The sequence below is a fragment of the Clupea harengus genome, chromosome 10 (assembly GCF_900700415.2).
Source record: "Clupea harengus chromosome 10, Ch_v2.0.2, whole genome shotgun sequence".
Taxonomy (NCBI): Eukaryota; Metazoa; Chordata; class Actinopteri; order Clupeiformes; family Clupeidae; genus Clupea; species Clupea harengus.
The window spans coordinates 7,593,887-7,614,388 of NC_045161.1; the positions used below are offsets into that span (position 1 = coordinate 7,593,887).

General features: G+C 41.6%; 1 protein-coding gene across 2 annotated transcripts; it reads left to right on the forward strand.

Annotated features, from left to right (window-relative positions):
• Positions 1-6,150: 6,150 nt before the first annotated feature.
• On the forward strand, positions 6,151-13,597 carry slc34a2b (solute carrier family 34 member 2b). Of its 2 annotated transcripts, none has more exons than XM_012820779.3 (13): positions 6,151-6,306; positions 6,984-7,041; positions 7,143-7,283; positions 7,387-7,515; positions 7,683-7,826; positions 8,053-8,164; positions 8,337-8,532; positions 9,083-9,178; positions 9,543-9,663; positions 10,695-10,862; positions 11,752-11,868; positions 12,033-12,157; positions 12,453-13,597. In XM_012820779.3, exons 2-13 carry the CDS (start codon positions 6,987-6,989, stop codon positions 12,978-12,980), a joined length of 1,932 nt encoding a protein of 643 aa, XP_012676233.2. In that variant the 5' UTR covers positions 6,151-6,306; positions 6,984-6,986; the 3' UTR covers positions 12,981-13,597. The 2 variants fall into 2 exon arrangements, with proteins under 2 accessions (XP_012676233.2, XP_042564769.1); XM_042708835.1 differs by lacking the exon at positions 6,151-6,306 and adding an exon at positions 6,848-6,866.
• The last annotated feature ends 6,905 nt before the right edge of the window (positions 13,598-20,502 follow it).

Sequence of the window (20,502 nt, forward strand, 5' to 3'; positions counted from 1 at the left end):
TTTGGTACATTATATTGTAAGAAATGGGGATGCAATTGTCTGAAAAGTGCAGGATGCATGGCTATGTCACACTTAAGCACACCTAAGAAGAGTCTGGGAATCCTTATATTGCAGACTATGCATGCTGCCTCGCTAGTGGTACAATTCAGGTTTGGTAGCTTTGAAATTGAGTCTAGAACAGAACATTGTCCCTGCATAATAAGGGTTGCTTTTTATATATTATTTATGTGACATAAGCTCAGTTGAAACTAAAATGACAATTCAGTCAAACTAGAGGGCTTTGCATTACCATTTTTCTACAAAGCTAAATCTGTCATTTGAATTCTTTATTTATTTTGTATTTGTCTTCTTTCACTTTCAGAAATGCCCCACAGAAAATTTCCCATTTTTAAAATCTCTTTCAAGCCACTGCAAACAACAGCTCTAACTGCACATACTGCTCCCTCCCTAACTGGATCTCAACATACCATCTTGATGACATAACCTGCAAATTTAACAAGACGTAGATAATTTGGAGAGGACAAGAGGCCTCCCATAGCTTAACTATCACCAAGCATGTGATTTAATTACTGACCCAGCCTGACTTCTGCTTGGACATCCTCCACGCCTTACTGTGTGCTGAATCAGCCCAGGCAGTGAAACATTAAGGCAGCACCACACAGAGCTCCTGTCTCATACAGCCGTTAGTGATGGGCAAGGACTAGCATTAGTGTTTGGTTTAAGATTTAAATCAAAATAGAAGGGTGATATTCAATTCAATTCAATTCAATTCAATTTTTATTTATATATTCATGTTTAACAGGAAGAAACCTTGAGCAGAACCTCAGCTCATAAAGAGGGGGGGGGGTTGCAGAAGGTGGAGAGGGAGAGATAGAAAAGACCGAGGGGGGGGGGGGGGGGGGGGGGGTGCAGAAGGGAAGGAAAGAGAGAGAGAGAGGGGGGGGGAGAGAATCAGAAGCATTGCATATTAATTCATACACGTCACACACATCATCAAGATAAGCATGCTAGCATACATGTGGATAATGTACACGATGCATGTAAACATAAAGATGCCATATGCATAATAGTGGATAAAATGGTGAGAGAGAATTCAAGAACAGCTACATTGTAGAACAGCTTAGTCGGTTTACAAGAGCTATGAAACTGAAAACTATGTTGATGGTGGCAATTTCATGGAATATTATTTATGTTTAGTTTTGATGACTTATATTTAGTTATGGTTGGCTGATATGGTGCATGAGAATTTTAGTTATACATAGATAGCAAGGGTGGCAGGATACAACAACTGGCTGGTGACAGCTGCCACACGTGCCACATGCTGTACCAAGGATCTCTAAAAGCCCTCCTTCACAGTACAACATGCGCTGTCTGTAGCCAACTGCTGCTAAACACAACAACATGGCTGACAAAAAGTATGAAGTATGTTGTGACAGGTACTGGGTTTTGATGCATTACTCATGACAATAGGATGCACTAAAGAGGAGTGACTTTAGTCTAGATTTAAAGATGGAAAGGGTGTCCACTTTGATGGAGGCAGGAGGATTAGTCCTCAGGAGGGGGGCTCGAGAGCAGAAGGCTCTGCCTCCTATTGTGCTTTTTGATATTCTTGAAATTACAAGCAGACCTGCACTCTGGGAACAAAGTGGCCTTGGTGGACAGTAAGGGACAACAAATTCCTTGAGATAATGTGGAGCTAATCCTTATGACAGCTAATACTTTTGACAGGGAGCCAGTGCAGAGAGGCAAGTAGAGGTGAGATATGTTCATATGTTTTAATTCTAGTTAGTGGGTGAGCAGCAGTGTTCTGTATTAGTCCATTAGTAGTATTGTATTAGTATATTGATATGATATATATGAATAAATCTGTGTACTGGTACAGAATAGAAAAACTGTGTTTAAGGCTCTGCATATACAGTAGCTGTTAGGCATGAAGTTTTTAAAAAGAAGGTGTAATTTAGTTGCATCAGTAACTCAAGAAAATGTGCTTGTGCCTTCTCTATTTTCCTAATTTTTGGAAATAATGTGCTGCTTTTCAACATCTTTCAGTGCTAAATGTAGTCTAGGAATTGCCTGAGCAAGCAATCGCTGGTTTTACAAGGACATTATCACCTCACTGCATGAACACACAGGAGCTAAATGATCCAGGTTGAATGCCCTGAACAGATGGATTATCTCTAATTCAAGATAAGGGAGCTCTGCAGCTGTGCTTGCATAGCATACACAGTAAATGACAGACATTTTGTGGATAGACAGCAATTTGCAATTACCGATGAGAGATAATGATTAATCTTGGTAATTAATAAGGGTAACATATAATACACGATAAATGCTTTTAGCATGCATGTCACAGTATCATTTCAGGTTAACCTGGGTGGTGTTATCATATATATATTTGAATTCATACAGAATATATCGAGAACACTAATTCCATTTCTGAATAACACTAAGGACCCACAGTATGCACTCTTATCAGATTCACTTTGTTATGTAAGAGTTGCATCAGCCATAGACAAAAAAAATCAGGGAGGCTTTTACCTTACATGTGACCAGTCAAGCCTGTCTAACAATGGCATTTAACCTTGAACAAAGAGCCTTAACCAAGGTGATTAATAATCACAGTATGCTTAAAAAAAGCCAAAGAGTGAAATCAAATCACTGGGTCTCATCAGAAAAAGGCCAAGCCCAAAGACCATGCAGCCAAAACGTGGACAGTTACCGGTGTGTACTGCCCTACGCCCTTAAGTAAAGGCCTCTTCTACATGAAGCTTGTAATTGATCTCCTTATAACCTCCGGATGGGCAGGACAAGTGGTTTACTATTAGATTTGTTTAAAGCAGGGCAATATAACACTGGCAACGTGCAGTATTGTGAAGATTACATTTGTTGTTAGTCACTGTAAACATTATATCACCAATACAAAAAATGTTTGTACCTCTTGACTTATTCACCAACATGTCCAAAAGCACTCACTCCCTTATCCATGACCAATGAAGTAAAACATGTATTATATATTAGCACAATAATACATAAAGTGAAAAGGCATTGCTAAAACAATATTATAAACCATGACCAGATTACCATTGCATATAACGTGTGACATTATTATATCATGGCACCTTGGGATATAGTTTTGGAGCACAATTACTCTAATCAATGTTTTTTCCTCAAGACTTGTCTTTGCTCCATAGAACTAGTTGATGGCTTGCATTAAAGCCTTAAACAGGCAGGATATTCAATACATGCTCAGCCCACAATTGCACAAACCCTGCTTTTCTTTTTTTCCTCAGAAATAACTAAGACTGGAAAACATCTCCTGAAATGGCCCTCTGGCATTGTCTGTGTATTTGGCTGAACCAGGGTTTGAAAACATTGTGTCCACAAGACCCTTCCTGCCTCCTTGGAGCTCCTTGAAATGAATGCTATGCTCTTAACATCTTTACTCAGCTGGCTCAGCTTCAGAAGCACTTGCTTGATCAGCTAAAGAGGGACATGTTATGTTTTTTAAGGAACCCTGTGTGCTGGCTTGGATCTACCCTTTACTTTTTAAATGCCTCTGTACATTTCAGAGTGAGTGGTGTGCCTCAAAAAAACAAACAAACATTGTGTATTACAAGCGTATTCAGCCTCAGAAGCAAAAGCTAAAAAAAAAAAAATTGTCCAAAACATGATGGTTTTCCAAAAACCCTTGTGTACTAATTTGTCAGGAAACCTCCTCCTTAGCCTTAAAAACGTTCCATGTTTAGACATTGGTTAGTCCATGTATGGGGCTCTAGTAATGATTGTCAGTAACTTAGTAGATTCTAAACAGTCCCAAATACGGTATGCTACCTATTTTCTGTGCACCCAGTCACCTTTACTTTGATAACGCAATTGCGCTTATCATTTTATGGTTGCCGAAAAACAACAAATGAGGGTGGTTTGTTAATGGTTTACTGGTAAACAACTCTGGGAATTTCATTTGATACAGTTATGTGTTTATAGCCTTTCTTATCTGATCTGGCAAAAGCTTTAAACATACAGTATGGAAAGGGGAGCTCTATGCAAATAGGTTTACTTTTTTTTTTTCACGTATAGTTTTGAATATGCATTGAGTCATGGCTGTCAGTGGTGGAGGAGTATAATATGTCAGAAGCACTTCATTTCTATCACACAGATTGATCGTTATTTGTTTTCTTCTCCTTGGTTATGGCTGCTAATGAGTCCGCGCTGCTCTTGCTCTTCAAACATGCGTTATAATAAAAAAGATAAAAAAGATGATAAAAAAGAACACAGTGTTTACTTTTATTATTTCATTTTCTACTATAATAACTTTATTACACTTTGGTTAAAGGCAGCTTTATTTGGCATGTAGCAATGTTTACAAGATACCTGATCTGACTGCTTGATTCCTGGTTAGAGTTAGTGTAAGGTGCCAGCCAAGGTATGCCTATCTATGGCTAGGATAGAGTCCATATTGAACCAAATTACTAAGATTTCACATATACATTCAACTCTCAATTTTGCAAAGAACTGTCATTTAAAAGCACACCACACAGCACAGTCTTCTATCATTTGATTAGATCTACATTCACACTGGAAAAGGGTGCATACTTGTCCTCATTTTGACTGCACTCCATATGAAAGGTGGTTGCATGGTAATTTGCACACTTTAGGTTTTAAATCTACATCAGACATGCGTTTTCTATCTAGATTTGATCACTGACCGTTTTCTTGCAGAAACTGAACTCACATGTCAGTTCAGGATAAAAGGAACTGACTGTAGAACATTGAAAAGAATTAATCTGTAGTAAACAAACAACGGCTGAAGGTCAGCGACTACCAAGAGAGTTTAACCTCACTACACAGGGTGTTTCTAAAGATAACCTTTGTGAAATATATCTGACATGTCAAAGTACATCTCTGATAATGAAGTCTATGTGTGTTGGATTGCATTAATGTGAAGGACAGAGCATATGAAACATGCACTGCCTACATCATCAGGACAGTTCTCCTTGTTCTCCTTTCATGAGAATGTCTTCAGTTTTGTAATAGTGTGATTCCCTTTTCAGGAAAACATGTGGTAATACATTTCAGTTTCATAATGGCCTTGCATTTTACACACCTGGATAAATCAGACATTGCTCAGACACTGGCATAGACAACTGGCTAATGTTCCTCTACATAGTGAGTGAGTTCAAACATACAGCTGCATATCTTCTTACATCTTGGATATAAAATGATTTGCAAGTAATCTAATATCATATCAGTTATAATCGAATATGATCACAGTTTGAATGTCCTTGTTTAAGGACAAGTTTAGATGAGCATAGAGAGCAGACATAACCGTTTTCTTTTAGATGGCCAGCATCCTATTTTTAAGATTATTTGACGTTGCAGGTAGTCTACACTAAAGGCAAGGGCTGGAGGGGTCGTCACGTGTGATTTTTTTGCAATTTTCTCTCCTCCCAATAGATGGCAGCGTTTCTCAAAAACACAAACACGCCTGTATCCGTGTGCGCAAAAGTACTCCTGACATCCAAACCGTGATTGAGCAATGTTGACAAATATGTCTGACAAAGCACGATGTTGTGTTAAGAGGGGTTGTAAAGACTTAAAATATATGCATAGGTAGCTAATGTTGATCTCATTTCTTTTGGAGGCTTATTCACGAGGCAAATGTAATCTTCAGAGAAGCATAATGCGAAATGATTCACAATATGCTAGGTATGTGTCGCGGCTGGTGACTAAACATGTTGGTGAAGCAACTCACCACACACGTAAACACACCTCAACCCCTCATTCTCGAAATAAAATGATTAACTGAAATTACACCACGTAGTAGATTTTCTTTTGATTAGATGAGTTGTTAAAACTACTGTCAAATCAAGTTAAGGAAACAAACAACAAAGTAAATATCTGGCTTTGTGAGGCATTTAGTTATGTGTGCCCTTTGATTCAGCAATATAATGTTGAATGTGAACTTCATGGTTTGAAGACACAAGACACGTGATGGTTAGAAGGGGTTTTTGTAACTATTTATTGGGTGAAGCACTGTTTCACCTGTAGTCTTTGAGAAGACTCCTATATTCATTGATCATTGTCAATCATAAATTGATAACTGGCCTAAATTCCACACGAATCCTCATGAGGTCACTGGCAGCACCTCCCGTTTGCCACGGACTTTGAGCACGGACACGCGGGGGATGCTCTCGTAGCGTGTGTATAAAAGCTGGACACCTGTGGAAGCAGTCGCAGGTAGCCCAGGTGGAATCTCTCGCCCAGGACAAGTCAGGATTATCGCGACAGCGTGCAAAAGTTTAACAGGTGAGAGGGTCCGTCGCGTAACAGGTGCCTAACATAGTGAAGCTAAACACTAACATAGTCAGTGTTTAACCTATAATAAAATCCATTTTATGTAGACACCATCCTAATATTTCGAAAACAATCAAAAACTCCAGGTTCAGTTGTCTTATTCATCAACAGGACTACGCACTTCAGCATAGTAAGATTTTGTCAGAAGTTGTATGTATCTGTCTGACTTTGCTTTGCTATCAAAGAATAGTATGATTCAAAGATTAACTTTGCATTGTTTTTTTTATATCCACATCAGTGTCCTTAAAACTGAGGAAGTTTAACGACATTGCGTCTGTAAATACAAACCATGTGAATTATCACCTGCTCTATCATCATCAAGAGTTATTTAGAGATTGCATTGCAATATTTTGGTGGTTTCTCGTGACAACACCATGTCGTGATCTATTTTGCGTGGGGAGATGCCTCATGAGATATACTGAATGAGGAAATAACCGACGATGCTTATAGTGAAATGGGAGTAAGATTTAACAACACTAGATGTTAGACAAAGTGAAGGTGTGTTTATAAATGTAAGTTGTTAAGTTGTAATTCAAATTGGCAAGGGGAAAACATCTCTCTCATATAGTATATGCTTACGTTCATGTTTTATGTAGTCAGTCGGTGATTTAAGTTATTCATTTTTACAGATTATGGCTCCTCGGCCTGAGCTTGGGAATGGAACTTCAGATGGTCACTTAGACCACGGTAAGTTGAGCGTGCAGTCACTTTAGTACACCTCAAACAGTGCAATCGAATCCAGATTGCTATTAACTCTCTGTACCTTTGATATAATCTTAAAACAATAGATGGGTCTGGCACGCAGTCTAAGGATGGGGTGGTTTTACCAGCCTACTCTACGGCTGCACTAGTTGACGATGTGCAGCAGGAATCGGGCGACGACCCCTGGGACCTTCCCGCTCTCCAGGACACAGGCATGAAGTGGTCAGGTGAGTTACGAAAGATGTTATTAATGATGTTAGAACATTGTTGTTGTTGTTGTTGTTGTTGATGAACGTCTTCTTGATTATGTCATTCTTGTACACCTCATAGATTTGGATACCAAAGGGAAAGTGATGAGGGTTTTGACAGCGATTGTGAAGTTCTGTTTATTACTGGGATTTCTCTACATGTTTGTTTGCTCTCTGGATGTTCTCAGTTCAGCTTTTCAACTTGTTGGAGGTACCTACCATTCTCTGTTTTAATTGTCATTGTAGATTGTCAATATTTTATGAGGAATTTGATAATTCTCGGTCTCTTCCCAAACTCCACAATGTTGTCAAAGTGATTTCTTTGATAACTTTTAATGTTTGGGGTACAGTCTCACTGCCATTGCATGTTCTCTGTAGGGAAGGCAGCCGGGGACATCTTTCAGGACAACGTGGTGCTATCCAACCCTGTAGCTGGACTAGTGATTGGGGTTTTGGTGACAGTCCTTGTACAGAGCTCCAGTACATCTTCCTCCATTGTGGTCAGCATGGTGTCCTCAGGATGTAAGTGCACATAGACAACACGTACACATTGGCATGCAGAATTACATAGACGACATTTGCATATTTGTATGCACAGTTCTGCACACACAAACACATATATTATCTCCCTCTCCCTCTCTTACTCTCCCTCAAACTCCCTCTCTCTCCCTCTAACTCTCTCACACACACACACACAAACACACACTCTTGCCATGGTGTAATGTAAATGCCTGTGTCTGCATTAAAGTGCTGGAGGTTCGGTCAGCTGTGCCAATCATCATGGGAGCTAACATTGGCACGTCTGTAACAAACACCATTGTGGCCATGATGCAGGCTGGGGATCGCAATGAGTTCCGCAGGTGAGTAGAGGGCATCTCCTTGGAAGGTGCCTTCAATTGGCTTCTCTAAATTGATTGCTCTAATGGCAGTTCCTGTCAGTTAACATGTGTTCATCATCTCTGCATCAATTATCCTGGGAAACCCATCCTGGGAAGCATACTGCAACTCACTGTGTGTAATGTAAACCTACAGGGCCTTTGGTGGTGCTACGGTCCACGATTTCTTCAACTGGCTCTCCGTGCTTGTGCTGCTTCCTCTTGAGGTGGCCACAGGCGTCCTCTACAAACTCACCGAACTCATCATTGACTCCTTCAACATTCAAACTGGCCAAGATGCCCCCGACATTCTGAAAGTCATCACAGAGCCCCTAACCAAAAATATCATTGAGGTCAGTCGATTTGTTTTAAATTATTATTATTGTACATAATTATTAATTATTATTGTACATAATTATTAAGTATTATTCTTTATTATGTAGTACTTAAGAGAGATGTGTGGCAACTAAAAGTCCACATTAGCAAGTAGCTTTACAAAGCCATTTTAGTACACATTAGCCAGTAGCTTTACAAAGCCATTTTAGTACACATTAGCCAGTAGCTTTACAAAGCCATTTTAGTACACATTAGCCAGTAGCTTTACAAAGCCATTTAAGTACATATTAGCCAGTAGCTTTAAAAGGTCATTTAGACTGAGTATTTTTCTTGTGAAAACTGACACTGCTGATAATGCACAGTCTGCAAAACAGATAAGCTTAACCATTCAGGAAGTGCCTATCGTGACATACTAGATAGATGCATGAGCAGCTGTGTGGGTATGTGACTTACACAGAATGTATGGAATGCATGTGGTTTGGTTACAGTGGTTAAAGATAGCCACTGTAATGAATACAGCATGTGTGGCTGTGAAAGTCTTCTCTCGCTCTCACTCTTCACTCTTAGTTGGACAAGTCTGTTATAAGCGGCATTGCCACCGGTGACCCTGCTGCGAGGAACAAGAGCTTGGTCAAGATCTGGTGCAAAACCGAGACCCTGATAGTAAGGCATATGTGCACTAATGTCTGAACTTAAACTAATTATTCTTTTGTTAAACAATTGCATCATTCTTGTATGAAAAGTATTTTATTTGTGATTTATGTAGGACTTAGCCACGCTATCTGACCACGTTGCTGTTAATATTTAACAGCCTTCGGTTTAAGTGAAGGCTCTGTTGAAGTTGAGCTCTCTTTGCTGATCTGTGCCTGTGCAGTGCTCAGCCAACATGGGAGTTCTTATCCCTGACCAGTGATAGATTCATATTTATACAGTTTCCAAGACTTATTTAGCCTTGCTTTGTATTCTTCATCTGAAAGCATTTTTGTGGTATTTTTGTCATGTTGTTTTCCACTGCTGTGCCCTTCAGAGTCTTCAAAATGTGACTGTTCCGGGACCGGAGAACTGCACTGCAGGTGCCTTGTGTTGGGGAGATGGCAACCAAACATGGACCCAGAGTAATGTGTCTGAGAAGATAAATCTGGAAAGATGTAAGTAGAAAAACTTTTATCTTTTGAGTGGATGATACAAATACGAGCACTGCCAAAAACTTGAAAGGATATCCGCTTCTTATCAGCACATAGAGCTACACACACACAGACAGAGAGAGACAGAGAGAGAGAGAGAGAGAGTCTTTCAATCACACACAAGTAGACATAGGCACACATACACATTCACCCACCCACTCACACACATGTTCTCTCTCTCTCTCTCTCTTTCTCTTTCTCTTACACACTTGCACCCACTAACTTCACTTGCCACCACCGGCACCTTGGCTCTATGATATCAGGACAATGACTTCAATTCAGTTCTCAAACTGACTCAGCATGTTTCCCCGGCCCACTACCCTCTCCACCCACTCAAAGGGGTCTTTCTTCCTACTCAGTCAGAGTGCCTGGGTTCAACTGAGCCAGACAAGAAGAAAGGGCCAATCAAAAAAGAGATCCTGTGTACCGCGGCCTGAACTAGCCAATAAAAGAGGAGCAAAACAGGGTTATCAGTACGTAGGATCTGCTATTTGTAGTTCATATCAGATTCTGTTGTAAAATACCTGACTTTCTTGGGGTCATTAACCAGGGTCATCAATTCTAAGTCTCTCTCTCTCTCTGCTCCTGAGAAATGAGCCTTCACCACCAGTTAAGGTTTCTCTCTTTCTACTCTCTCTTTCTAAAGTATGAGATTGAGAGTCAGCAGCAGGATGCATATCCTATGATTATGCATATGAATGTGCATTGTAATTATGTACGATATAATGCAGATCATCGTTGACCAGTCACTAACAGAAATTCTGACGACTTTATTGATTTTGTTTGACAATCCTGCTAGATCCACATCAGGCCATTTTGTAGATGAATGATGTTAGTGCTTAAAACAATGACTGCCTATTCATGCTGGCTGTGTGAGCCTCTCACTTACTAATATCCGTACTGAGCTGACCGCTGTTTGGCATGTCCAGAACGAGTCCACTGTTAATCTAGTCGGGAGCTGTGATGAGTGATAGTGGTGTGTTGGTTCCCTGCAGGCAAGCACATCTTTGCCAGCGCCAACCTGCCAGACCTGGCCGTGGGTCTGATCCTGCTGGCGCTCTCGCTGCTCATCTTGTGCACCTGCCTCATCCTCATCGTCAAGCTGCTCAACTCCATGCTGAAGGGACAGGTGGCTGTGGTCATCAAGAAGGTGCTCAACACAGGTGAGTGTACAGTAGTTGCAGTTGTCCTTGTAGCTGTACGCACGCGCACACGCACACACACACACACACACACACACACACACACACACACACACACACACACACACACACACACACACACACACACACACACACACACACACACACACACACACACACACACACACACACACACACACGGTGGCTCATGTGCTTGCAGGGTCCTGGGTTCGATTCCCGCATGGAGCGCCGTTGATACTGGGGGCAGGTTCTCCCCAGGCCTTCGGTGCTCAGGTGGGCTATCTCCCGGGCCTTTCTGTGTGGAGTTTGCATGTTCTACCCGTGTTCATAAGGGTTTCCTCCACAAAGAACCCCAAAATAAAAAAACATACAGAAGAACAGATTGCTCTCCTGTCCGTCCCTGACCAAGACTGGACACAAGCACTTGGCTTGGTCCCCGGGCGCCATAAAGGCTGCCCACTGCTCCTGGCTGCCCGTGAGGAAGGACAGCTCAGGATGGGTGAAAAGCAGAGGACAAATTCCACCGGCGACATCTTCAGCATGCGTGTGTCTGTGTGTGTGTCGCCGCCCAATGCACGGGTGTGTTGTGTGTCTTGCTGTGTGGCAAAATAAACACGACTTTGACACACACACACACACAGCCTGTCTGATAGTCAGCGCAGGTCGGTCTGTCCTGCTGCCTGATGAGCTGAACAGGTAAAATGACCCTGTAGCTTTGGTGGTCACCGCATCTGTTTCGTTCTTGATGTGTGACACAAAAGCACAGGTACATAATATACACGTATGCATGTTGACAATGCTGTTATTTGTATCAAATTCCCTTCTCTGGACAAGAGCCATGTAAAAACCACATGGAAATAATGTGTTCCATCTGTGTGTTTGTCTGCAGACTTCCCTTTTCCATTCGGGTGGGTGACAGGCTACATCGCCATCTTAGTTGGAGCTGGAATGACTTTCATCGTACAGAGCAGTTCTGTCTTCACGTCCGCCATCACTCCGCTCGTGGGTATGTGTCTCACCAAGCCCTGTTGGATCTTTGATCCGTTACCTATCAAAGTAACCCAGTCATGCAGCCTTTTTCCAATCTTACGCAACACTTCCAATATTTGTACAAGTATAACAGAGGCCAGAAACACTAATATCCGGCTCGGACTCTGTTCTTGACCACAGGTATCGGTGTCATAAGCATTGAGAGGGCTTATCCGCTCACACTGGGCTCAAACTTAGGAACAACAACCACTGCCATTCTTGCTGCTTTGGCCAGCCCAGGGGACACACTGGCAAACGCCTTGCAGGTGGGTAACAGTAGACCATCTGAATTTAAGACCCACATTGGAATATTCCGGTGCTCTGTTCAGAAAGTATTTTCTGTGATGTGTTTTGTATGTGTCCCTGCATATATGTGGCTGCTTTGCGCATTCAAGCTTTCTTGGCGTTGCGACACACTTTAATAGCGTTTAATCGAATCTGTATTGGAGCACCAGTAGTGCTAGTTCTAGAATGTAATCTGTAATCTAGCAATCTAGTTTAATTGCATCTAATAAACTGTATTGTGTTGTACCTAATGTAGTATTTTGATCTTCTCTCCAGATATCCTTGTGTCACTTTTTCTTCAACATCTTTGGGATCCTCCTCTGGTACCCCATCCCCTTCACGCGTGTGCCCATCCGCCTAGCCAAGGCCCTGGGCAACTACACGGCCGAGTACCGCTGGTTCGCCGCCGTCTACCTGGTGCTGTGCTTCTTTCTCATCCCGGTCACCGTGCTGGGCCTCTCCATCGCTGGCTGGCAGGTCCTGGTTGGCGTGGGCGTGCCCATCGTCGCACTGATCATCTGTGTGGTCATCATCAACGCCATGCAGTCGCGCTGCCCGCAATACCTACCAGGGGCGCTGCGCACCTGGGACTTCCTGCCACTCCCGCTGCACTCGCTGGCGCCGTGGGATCGCGTGGTCACGTCCGCCATGGCCTTCTGCGGGGCGCGCTGCTGCTGCAAGTGCTGCCGTAAAGGGGAGGGCGAGGATGAGGAGAAGTGTAGCCAGAGGGACAGAAAGAGCCTGGAGATGTACGACAACCCGGCGCTCTCCAATGACGAAGAGCCCACTCAGACACATTTTTAACAGCCTTGTGTGTGATTGCTGCTGCTTCTCTCTGTCTCTCTAATAGGACTGATCCTACTGTGTAAACCAGGGGTGTAAATGTACAGGGGCCTGGCAGGAGGAAAAGGATATTTGATATTTGGAGGTGCATCAGAAAGGCGTTCATTCTATTTATTACTGTAACAGATCAATGCATATTGGAAAGGATCATATTTTTTCCTCTTTTTAGTACTATAGATGAATATGTTTATTTTGAATAGTAATATTTGTATTTCAATCATTACTTAATAATATTAGTAGTGTCAATGATGTAAAAATGGGATTTAATTTGTTATCTTCCCTGTCTAGTGTATACTAATATGTTAAGCCTAACCATGAAAATATTTGTACTTTTACATTTTTGGATAAACAAACAAATCTACTGTTCTGAGAGTGCGTTAAGTAGTGGTTCTGTGTTTTGTAATTTTAGTAAGTTATTATTATTTGCAAGTGTAATGTATGGATGTGTGGCTGAACAAACTCATCAGGGTCTGAGACCATAGGAATGAAGAAAACGCAAATGTAAATAGAGCTGTAATTATTGTTTATATGAACTCTGTCTGGTGATTGCTGCCAATAAAGAAAATACAAGTCTAAAATGTTTCATCTCAGTGTGATCATTGCACTTTATTTAACATTGCTGTAACAGTGAGACACAGTCATATCTGACACAGGGGATGACTATGTGACCGGGCGGTCACCCCACGTGGGATGTGGGCTGACTGGAGTTAGTGGTGAAGAACACGGTGCAGGAGAGGATGGCTTTCTTAAAAAAATATATTATTTATTTTGCTGGGGGAAGCTCTCCAAAGGCCCCAAACAAATATACAAAACAAATCAACATGAGTAAAGTCTCCATTTTTCCTGCGAACGGTGGAAACTCATTCATTCTTTCCACAGTGAGTAATGCTGAGGCGGAGACTCACTCCTTCCCCATGATCACATCTTCAACAGAAAGTCACGCCATCTTTTAATACTCCCTTTGTGTTTGTGCACATGATGCTGATGTCTACTACAGAAGGTTGGGCTTTGACTCACAGGAGACAGGTGCCGTAAAACAGTAATCGCCCTGACTGTGAGTTTGAAAAACAGTCAATTACTGCATCGATCAGATATATGGTTTCAATAAAAGCACAGCAAATGTATTATGATATTCATAGGCTTACATTTGAAATCAAATAAAACTGACATCAGACCCATTTCCCTTCGGGGATCATTGAACCTCATAACCAAACAAATACTTTTTATCCTGACTTCATTAAAACAAACGTATGACACTGTCAGCCATGCAACGTCCCATGGCTGTACGTAGCCTAGTTACAGTAGCATAGACAGAATCAAACGCAGTGAAGTAACAGAGACTGAACCTGGGCTGCAAATCATCTCAAATGTTTCTTCACCTCAGTAGTGCAGATTCTATTTCAGAGGTAAAGGCCTCCTGCTGTTAGCTACAGTGCTAACTGTGCTCTGGGATATCTCATGGGGGACTACAAACGGTGACAAGCTACACTCAAATTAGCAGAGACACACCACACACCTCATTAAACCATGTTTGCATATGTTTAAAAAAATAATGAACAAGAGCTTAGCGTAATATCGGCGATGCTCTGGAGGTAGACTTGGAGGTGAGAGAGATAAAAGTCTCTCGTTAGCAGGGGGTTTTCACATCTCTGTACATTTTCTTTCCCACCTCACAGAAATATCGACAAAGTCGTGAGGTGAATTAGGGCTTGCCAATGTTGTTTGGAATTTTAATTTTGTGAGGGGAAGTTTGTAATTGATTCTCATTCTGTCACTCTCTCTCACACACACACACACACACACACACACACACACACACACACACACACACACACACACACACACACACACACACACACACACACACACACACACACACGCCACAGGACTTTGCTTTGAGACAGAGCAGCAGGTTACAGACAAAACAACCTTTCTGTGTTTGAAGGATCCTGGCCTTAGAATTTGTACACAAACACAGTGTTGCCTATGCCAGTGAATGGAGCCACAACTGGAGATTATAAAACTATTAACCCTTGTATGGTATTCGGGTCTGTGGGACCCGTTTTCATTTTTTATCCTAACAAAAATAATATTATTAATTATTTTTTCAAACTCAGACTCATTGGCTTTGGCTCATTTTCTGCGAAGAACATATATCAGACCAAATTTTCATTGACCGCACACCGTAACCCCCCCCCCCTACACATTTATATTACATACAGGGTGTTCAGGTCCACTGGACCCGGGCAAATAAAAGTGTGGAAATTGTAGGTCCTGTGTACCTAAAGTCTGTTCTCCTCCTGTCTGGGTCTGCTGTAAGTGTGTGTGTGTGTGTGTGTGTGTGTGTGTGTGCGCGCACGTGTATGTGAGTGGGCCTGCTGTAAGTGTGTGTGTGTGTGTTTGTGTGTGTGCGCGCACGCTTATGTGTGTTTGTGTGTATGTGGGCCTTGTGTGTATGTAGGCTAAGTATGTGTGTGTGTTTGAGTGAGTGTGTGAGTAAGTGTGAGTAAGAGTTTTGTGTTTCTGCCCCTGCCGCTGATGCCATTTAGGGGCCGCTGCCCCTTTAGACATTATATACCATCTAAACTTGCAAAATATGGTATAAAGATCTGGGCTGCCTGTGATGCGACTTCCTCATATGCTTGGAACTTACAAGGCTACATAGGGTAACCTGATGAGGACGCCCTGAGAAAATTCAAGGAATGAGAGTTGTCCTGGACATGGCTCAGGGACGCAGTGGACACAACATCACATGCTACAATTTCTTTTACATCGTACAAGCTGGGACAGGAGCTGACCATGGTGGGAACGATAAGAAAAAACAGGTCTGAGCTCCCACCCCAACTGCTGCCTACAAAGAACAGGCCTGTCAACTCTTCCAAGTTTGTGTACACGGCTGACACGTCCCTGGTATCCTATGTGCCAAAGAAATGCAAGAATGTGATACTCATGAGTACACTGCACTGGGATGGGAGAATATCTGGCCTGAAGCATCAAAAACCAGAGGTCATCATGGATTATAATGCCACAAAAGGAGGGGTGGACAACATAGACAAGCTGGTGTCTGCCTACAGCTGTAAAAGGAGGACCCTACGCTGGCCACTGGCGATTTTATTTACCATATTGGACATCATTGCGTACAACGCCTTTGTCACCTGGATGGCACTGGAAGAGAGGGAAGCTCCAGAGGATAAGCCTTTTTCTCGAGGAACTGGGAAAGACACTGGTGAAACCTTAAATCCTGAGAAGACAACATGTTCCAAGAACCTCAGCCTCTGCAGCTACCATTAGGAGGATTCAGGAGGACAGTGCTGGTGCCCCATCCACCCATGTGCTATGTAAACTGACCTGATTTCAAATGAAATTCACATAAATCAAATAGTTATGGACAACCTTGCTTCATTTGTAAATTTGTTGAATTTTGTCCACTGATATCTTGATTATAATTGATTTTCTTGATTTTGAAAAAAATAAAAAAATAAAAACGGGTAGCACTTAAATTCATAAATGTGATATAACAAAGTTAAAGGGCAAATATTAACCATATTTGCTGTTCATATTGCTTCTAATTGGAATGAAGTAAATATCTGTTGAGTATTTTACCATAAAATAGTTTGATTGTGTTGAATTAAACACCCAAAAATCGAGCGGGTCCACCAGACCCACAACACCTTCTGAGTAACAAAAAAATGAATACCATACAAGGGTTAAATACAACAAAGCAGCACCTATTTTATGCAGGCTCAGAACAACAATAGACTGGCATTGGAACACTGGATACAATTCCAGTAGCCTTGATGGAATTGGAACAATCAGGAGGTCACTGGTAACTCTTTTAAGCTCAAGGTACAGGAACCTCCGATTGCCTTTCACACTTTTTAGAGAAAGTACAATGACCTTAGATTTATTGGGCAACATTTGCTTTCTCCCTTTTGCTTACTGTTGGCATTACATAGCATTTTGCCATATACTCTACTTGTCTTAATGATTCAAGCATGAAGGCCATCTTAATCATTAAATCATTAAAGTGATAAAAGACATATGGTGTGGAAACTCCTGAAGCTCATTAGGAAATGTAGGTTATCAATTCAACTTTGAAACTTCCACCTTTTACAGCTTGCAGTTTCATCCGGTGCTACAGATACCAGCATCTGTCACATTCAAAGCCAGTACAATTCATCTTACTTGAACAAATCATAGGGGTGTGAATCCCTGTCTCAATTACTGCCTTGTTAGAGATAAAGTTGTAATGTCTTCTTGGGAGTGTCTTTGCTAAGATTGGGGCATTAGACATTTATACATGATGTGATGAGATGGTCATTTCTACCTTGTTCTTCAGTGCAGTGTCTGCGCATTGCCCTTCTACCATGTATTTATATGGTGCGATAAGACAAGCCCTCACTGATCATAATGCTTTTTCTAGTGTGTAAAGCATTAACAGCTGTCTTATAGTACACCAACATTTCTCTGTTAAGCAAATGACCATCAATTTAAACAGTTCTAAATGCAAAACATCCTCAGCAGCTATACAGATGTATACATTTTGAGTGTGAAAATGTGCGTATCAATTCAGTGTCCTTCTGTAGCTGGTCATTGTGTGGCTTCAACACTTTGATGGATGGACGGACAAAATGTGAAAAATACGGGCACACCATCGGTAATTAGTTGAGTCAGGTGAAAATGAATCATCATATTTACATGCAAGCATTCTTTATACACACATTCCTTCCCTAGTCCCTTCAGTAGACATTGTATTTAAGCCCACATGTTTGTTTTTTTTAAGAGTAATGAGTGGCATTAGTGTCTATGGTGCATGTCAAATCTTTAACTTGTGGGAAGAATGTCTGTGAGAGATATTCAGACAACAATAAGGTGTTTGCACTTCAAGCCGGCCAAGGGCAATAGGCATCAGGTGCCAGTCATCGCGTGTTTACAAACCAAAAGAAACATGAACATTCTCAAGAATAGTGAACAAAACATAAGCGCCTTGAGACAATTGTATTGTTATGGCGCTATATAAATAAAATTGAATTGAATTGAATTGAAAACACGTACATTCTCAAGAACAGTGAACATGAAGACAATTGAAAACGTTTTAGCGAGACCTTGTGAAGCAGACAGTGACTGAATAGAATCAGTAGAATTTATTTTGAAAGCCCATTTTAGACATTCATCAGATGTTAGATTATCTATAAATTTAAAAACTTTTGTTCCAGAAGAACCTCAAAAACATTCTTTTGACTATAGCATTCCTATGTTTTGTTCAATGTAACATAAATATATAAAATGAATTGTTATAAATCAATGAAATATTAAGACTGAGTGTGTTAGCCATACCCTGAGCCAAACATGAACCCTCACTTTACATAAACCTGGGCTCTAAAATAACACCTTACCCAAATCCTGAAACTAATTCTCCTCACAGTTTAGAGATTACAAAAAAAAGATAAATTACAATAAATTGGATCCTACACTTTACAATCTAAAATATTGACACACTGTCCGTGCATTCTTTGTTCCTGTGGCTATTCTGGAAAGCGGTGGCTTAGTCCTACAAATATCTCCTGCCGTGTGACGTGTGTGACGTGTGTGGCAAGTTCTCACTAACACGCTGTTCTGAGACACTGCTAAATTGTTTGTCACACATGATAAGGACTCAGACAATGACTATTTACGTTCCACCCACATTAAATTACACTTTCCAGCCACATCTGCAGATTGAAGATGTTGTAGTCCAAAATACATTAGGATGGTAACTTCTTCCAGGGAGAAGACTTTGGATGCATTGCACACACACACACACACACACACATAGAGAGGGACACACACTCACACACACACACAAACACAGAGAGGGACATACACACACACACACACACACACACACACACAAACACACACAAACACAGAGAGAGAGAGGGACACACACTCAGCAGCAAGTCAGCTTGTCCAGTCCTGCCCAATTAGGCCTTATCACGCACATGTGACTGATGGAGGGTAGAGCTCCTAATGGCTTACCTATTACAACACAGAGATTCCTTTGAACAGTAGTATTATCCTTGACCATCATCATTCATCACTCCTACCCCACCTTGACATTGCTGCTGACATATCTACCCTTATCTGATTCGCTCTCCTCTGTGGGGTCACTGGACAGTATCCATTGTCCATTGACCACGTGGTGCCAGACTGAACATGTGTCTTCCTGCGAAGCCTTGCACAGTGACATCTGAATTTGACTAGAAAATATTGCTGTTGCCTGTCCATAAATATATCATAACATTGATTCTGTTGAGTTGCCATTGTTTTTTCCTCTCAGAATGGAGGTTAATGTGTTGGCAGAAGGACCACGCTGGGAGACCAAGGTCTGGTTGATTGACAGGATATTTACTCACAATCTTGGGAGGGGGAATTGCTCTGTGGTGTCCAGTCCGTGAGGTAAACAGCAATCACAACTGTTTTGACCCATCTGCCCAGACTTTAGTAAATTACAGCTATCAAGATTCTTGTCACATCAACAAAGGCTGAAATTACAGTCGAGCTTGTTCGGTGAAATCGCCTCAGACACAAGATATGAGTCATTTGTTGTGCTTTGGCCCAAATGCCAATCTCCATCGTTTCAAGCTACTGTCTCTTTTCACAGGATCTCAAACACACCATGAACTGGGTGGTGAAATCTCTCTGTAAGGCGTATGAATGTGCAGTATATTCCTGGTCTTGTTGTATCTCTTTGTGTGAAGACATGCAGTTGGCTGTGCATTCTCTTTTCCTGTCAGTAACAGCCTGTGAGTTCTCTTACAAGCACACAGGTTCCCTTTGTTCCCAATAACATCTAGTACCACACAGAGGTCAGGACACCAAAAGCTTGCTGCAATGCCAGCAGACCATGTTCTGGTTCTTGATAAGAGAGTCTTCTGTTGTCATACAAAATGGGTACAAACTTCTAAAACCTACTGTTTGAGAAACCAGGGGTGAATTTCTCAAATCAGTTGGTCACACACGTTGTGTTTCTCATCCATACTGCCTGTGTTAAGCCTCCTTCAAGTGGCTGCTTCATAAATATACATTTTGTGAATTTCCACTCTCCTGCCATAGATTCATGAACTACAGCTCAAATTTCTTGAAATCCTTCAGGGATGTTAAATGCCTTTAAAGTGTGCTATGTGTGTACGGTAAAAGTGAGAAGATTACTTCCACAACAGTGCTGTTTCTCGCTGCTGAATTAGCTTATTTTCCTTCACTGATAATGTCACCCGACCAATTACCCATCCCCTCACAGGCCTAATGCAGCAATAACGTCAGTCTGAGGAACACTGCTCCACATCCGCACTGATGTGTTAAAAACAAGCCATGTCGTTTTCTTCAGGCTGCGGGGCTGTGTCAGATGGATTCAGATAATAACACATGCAGGTGCACATGTTCACCAGTAGATGGCACTTATGTGCACCAAACAAAATGAGAGTGAGCACTTTTTTTTTCAAGC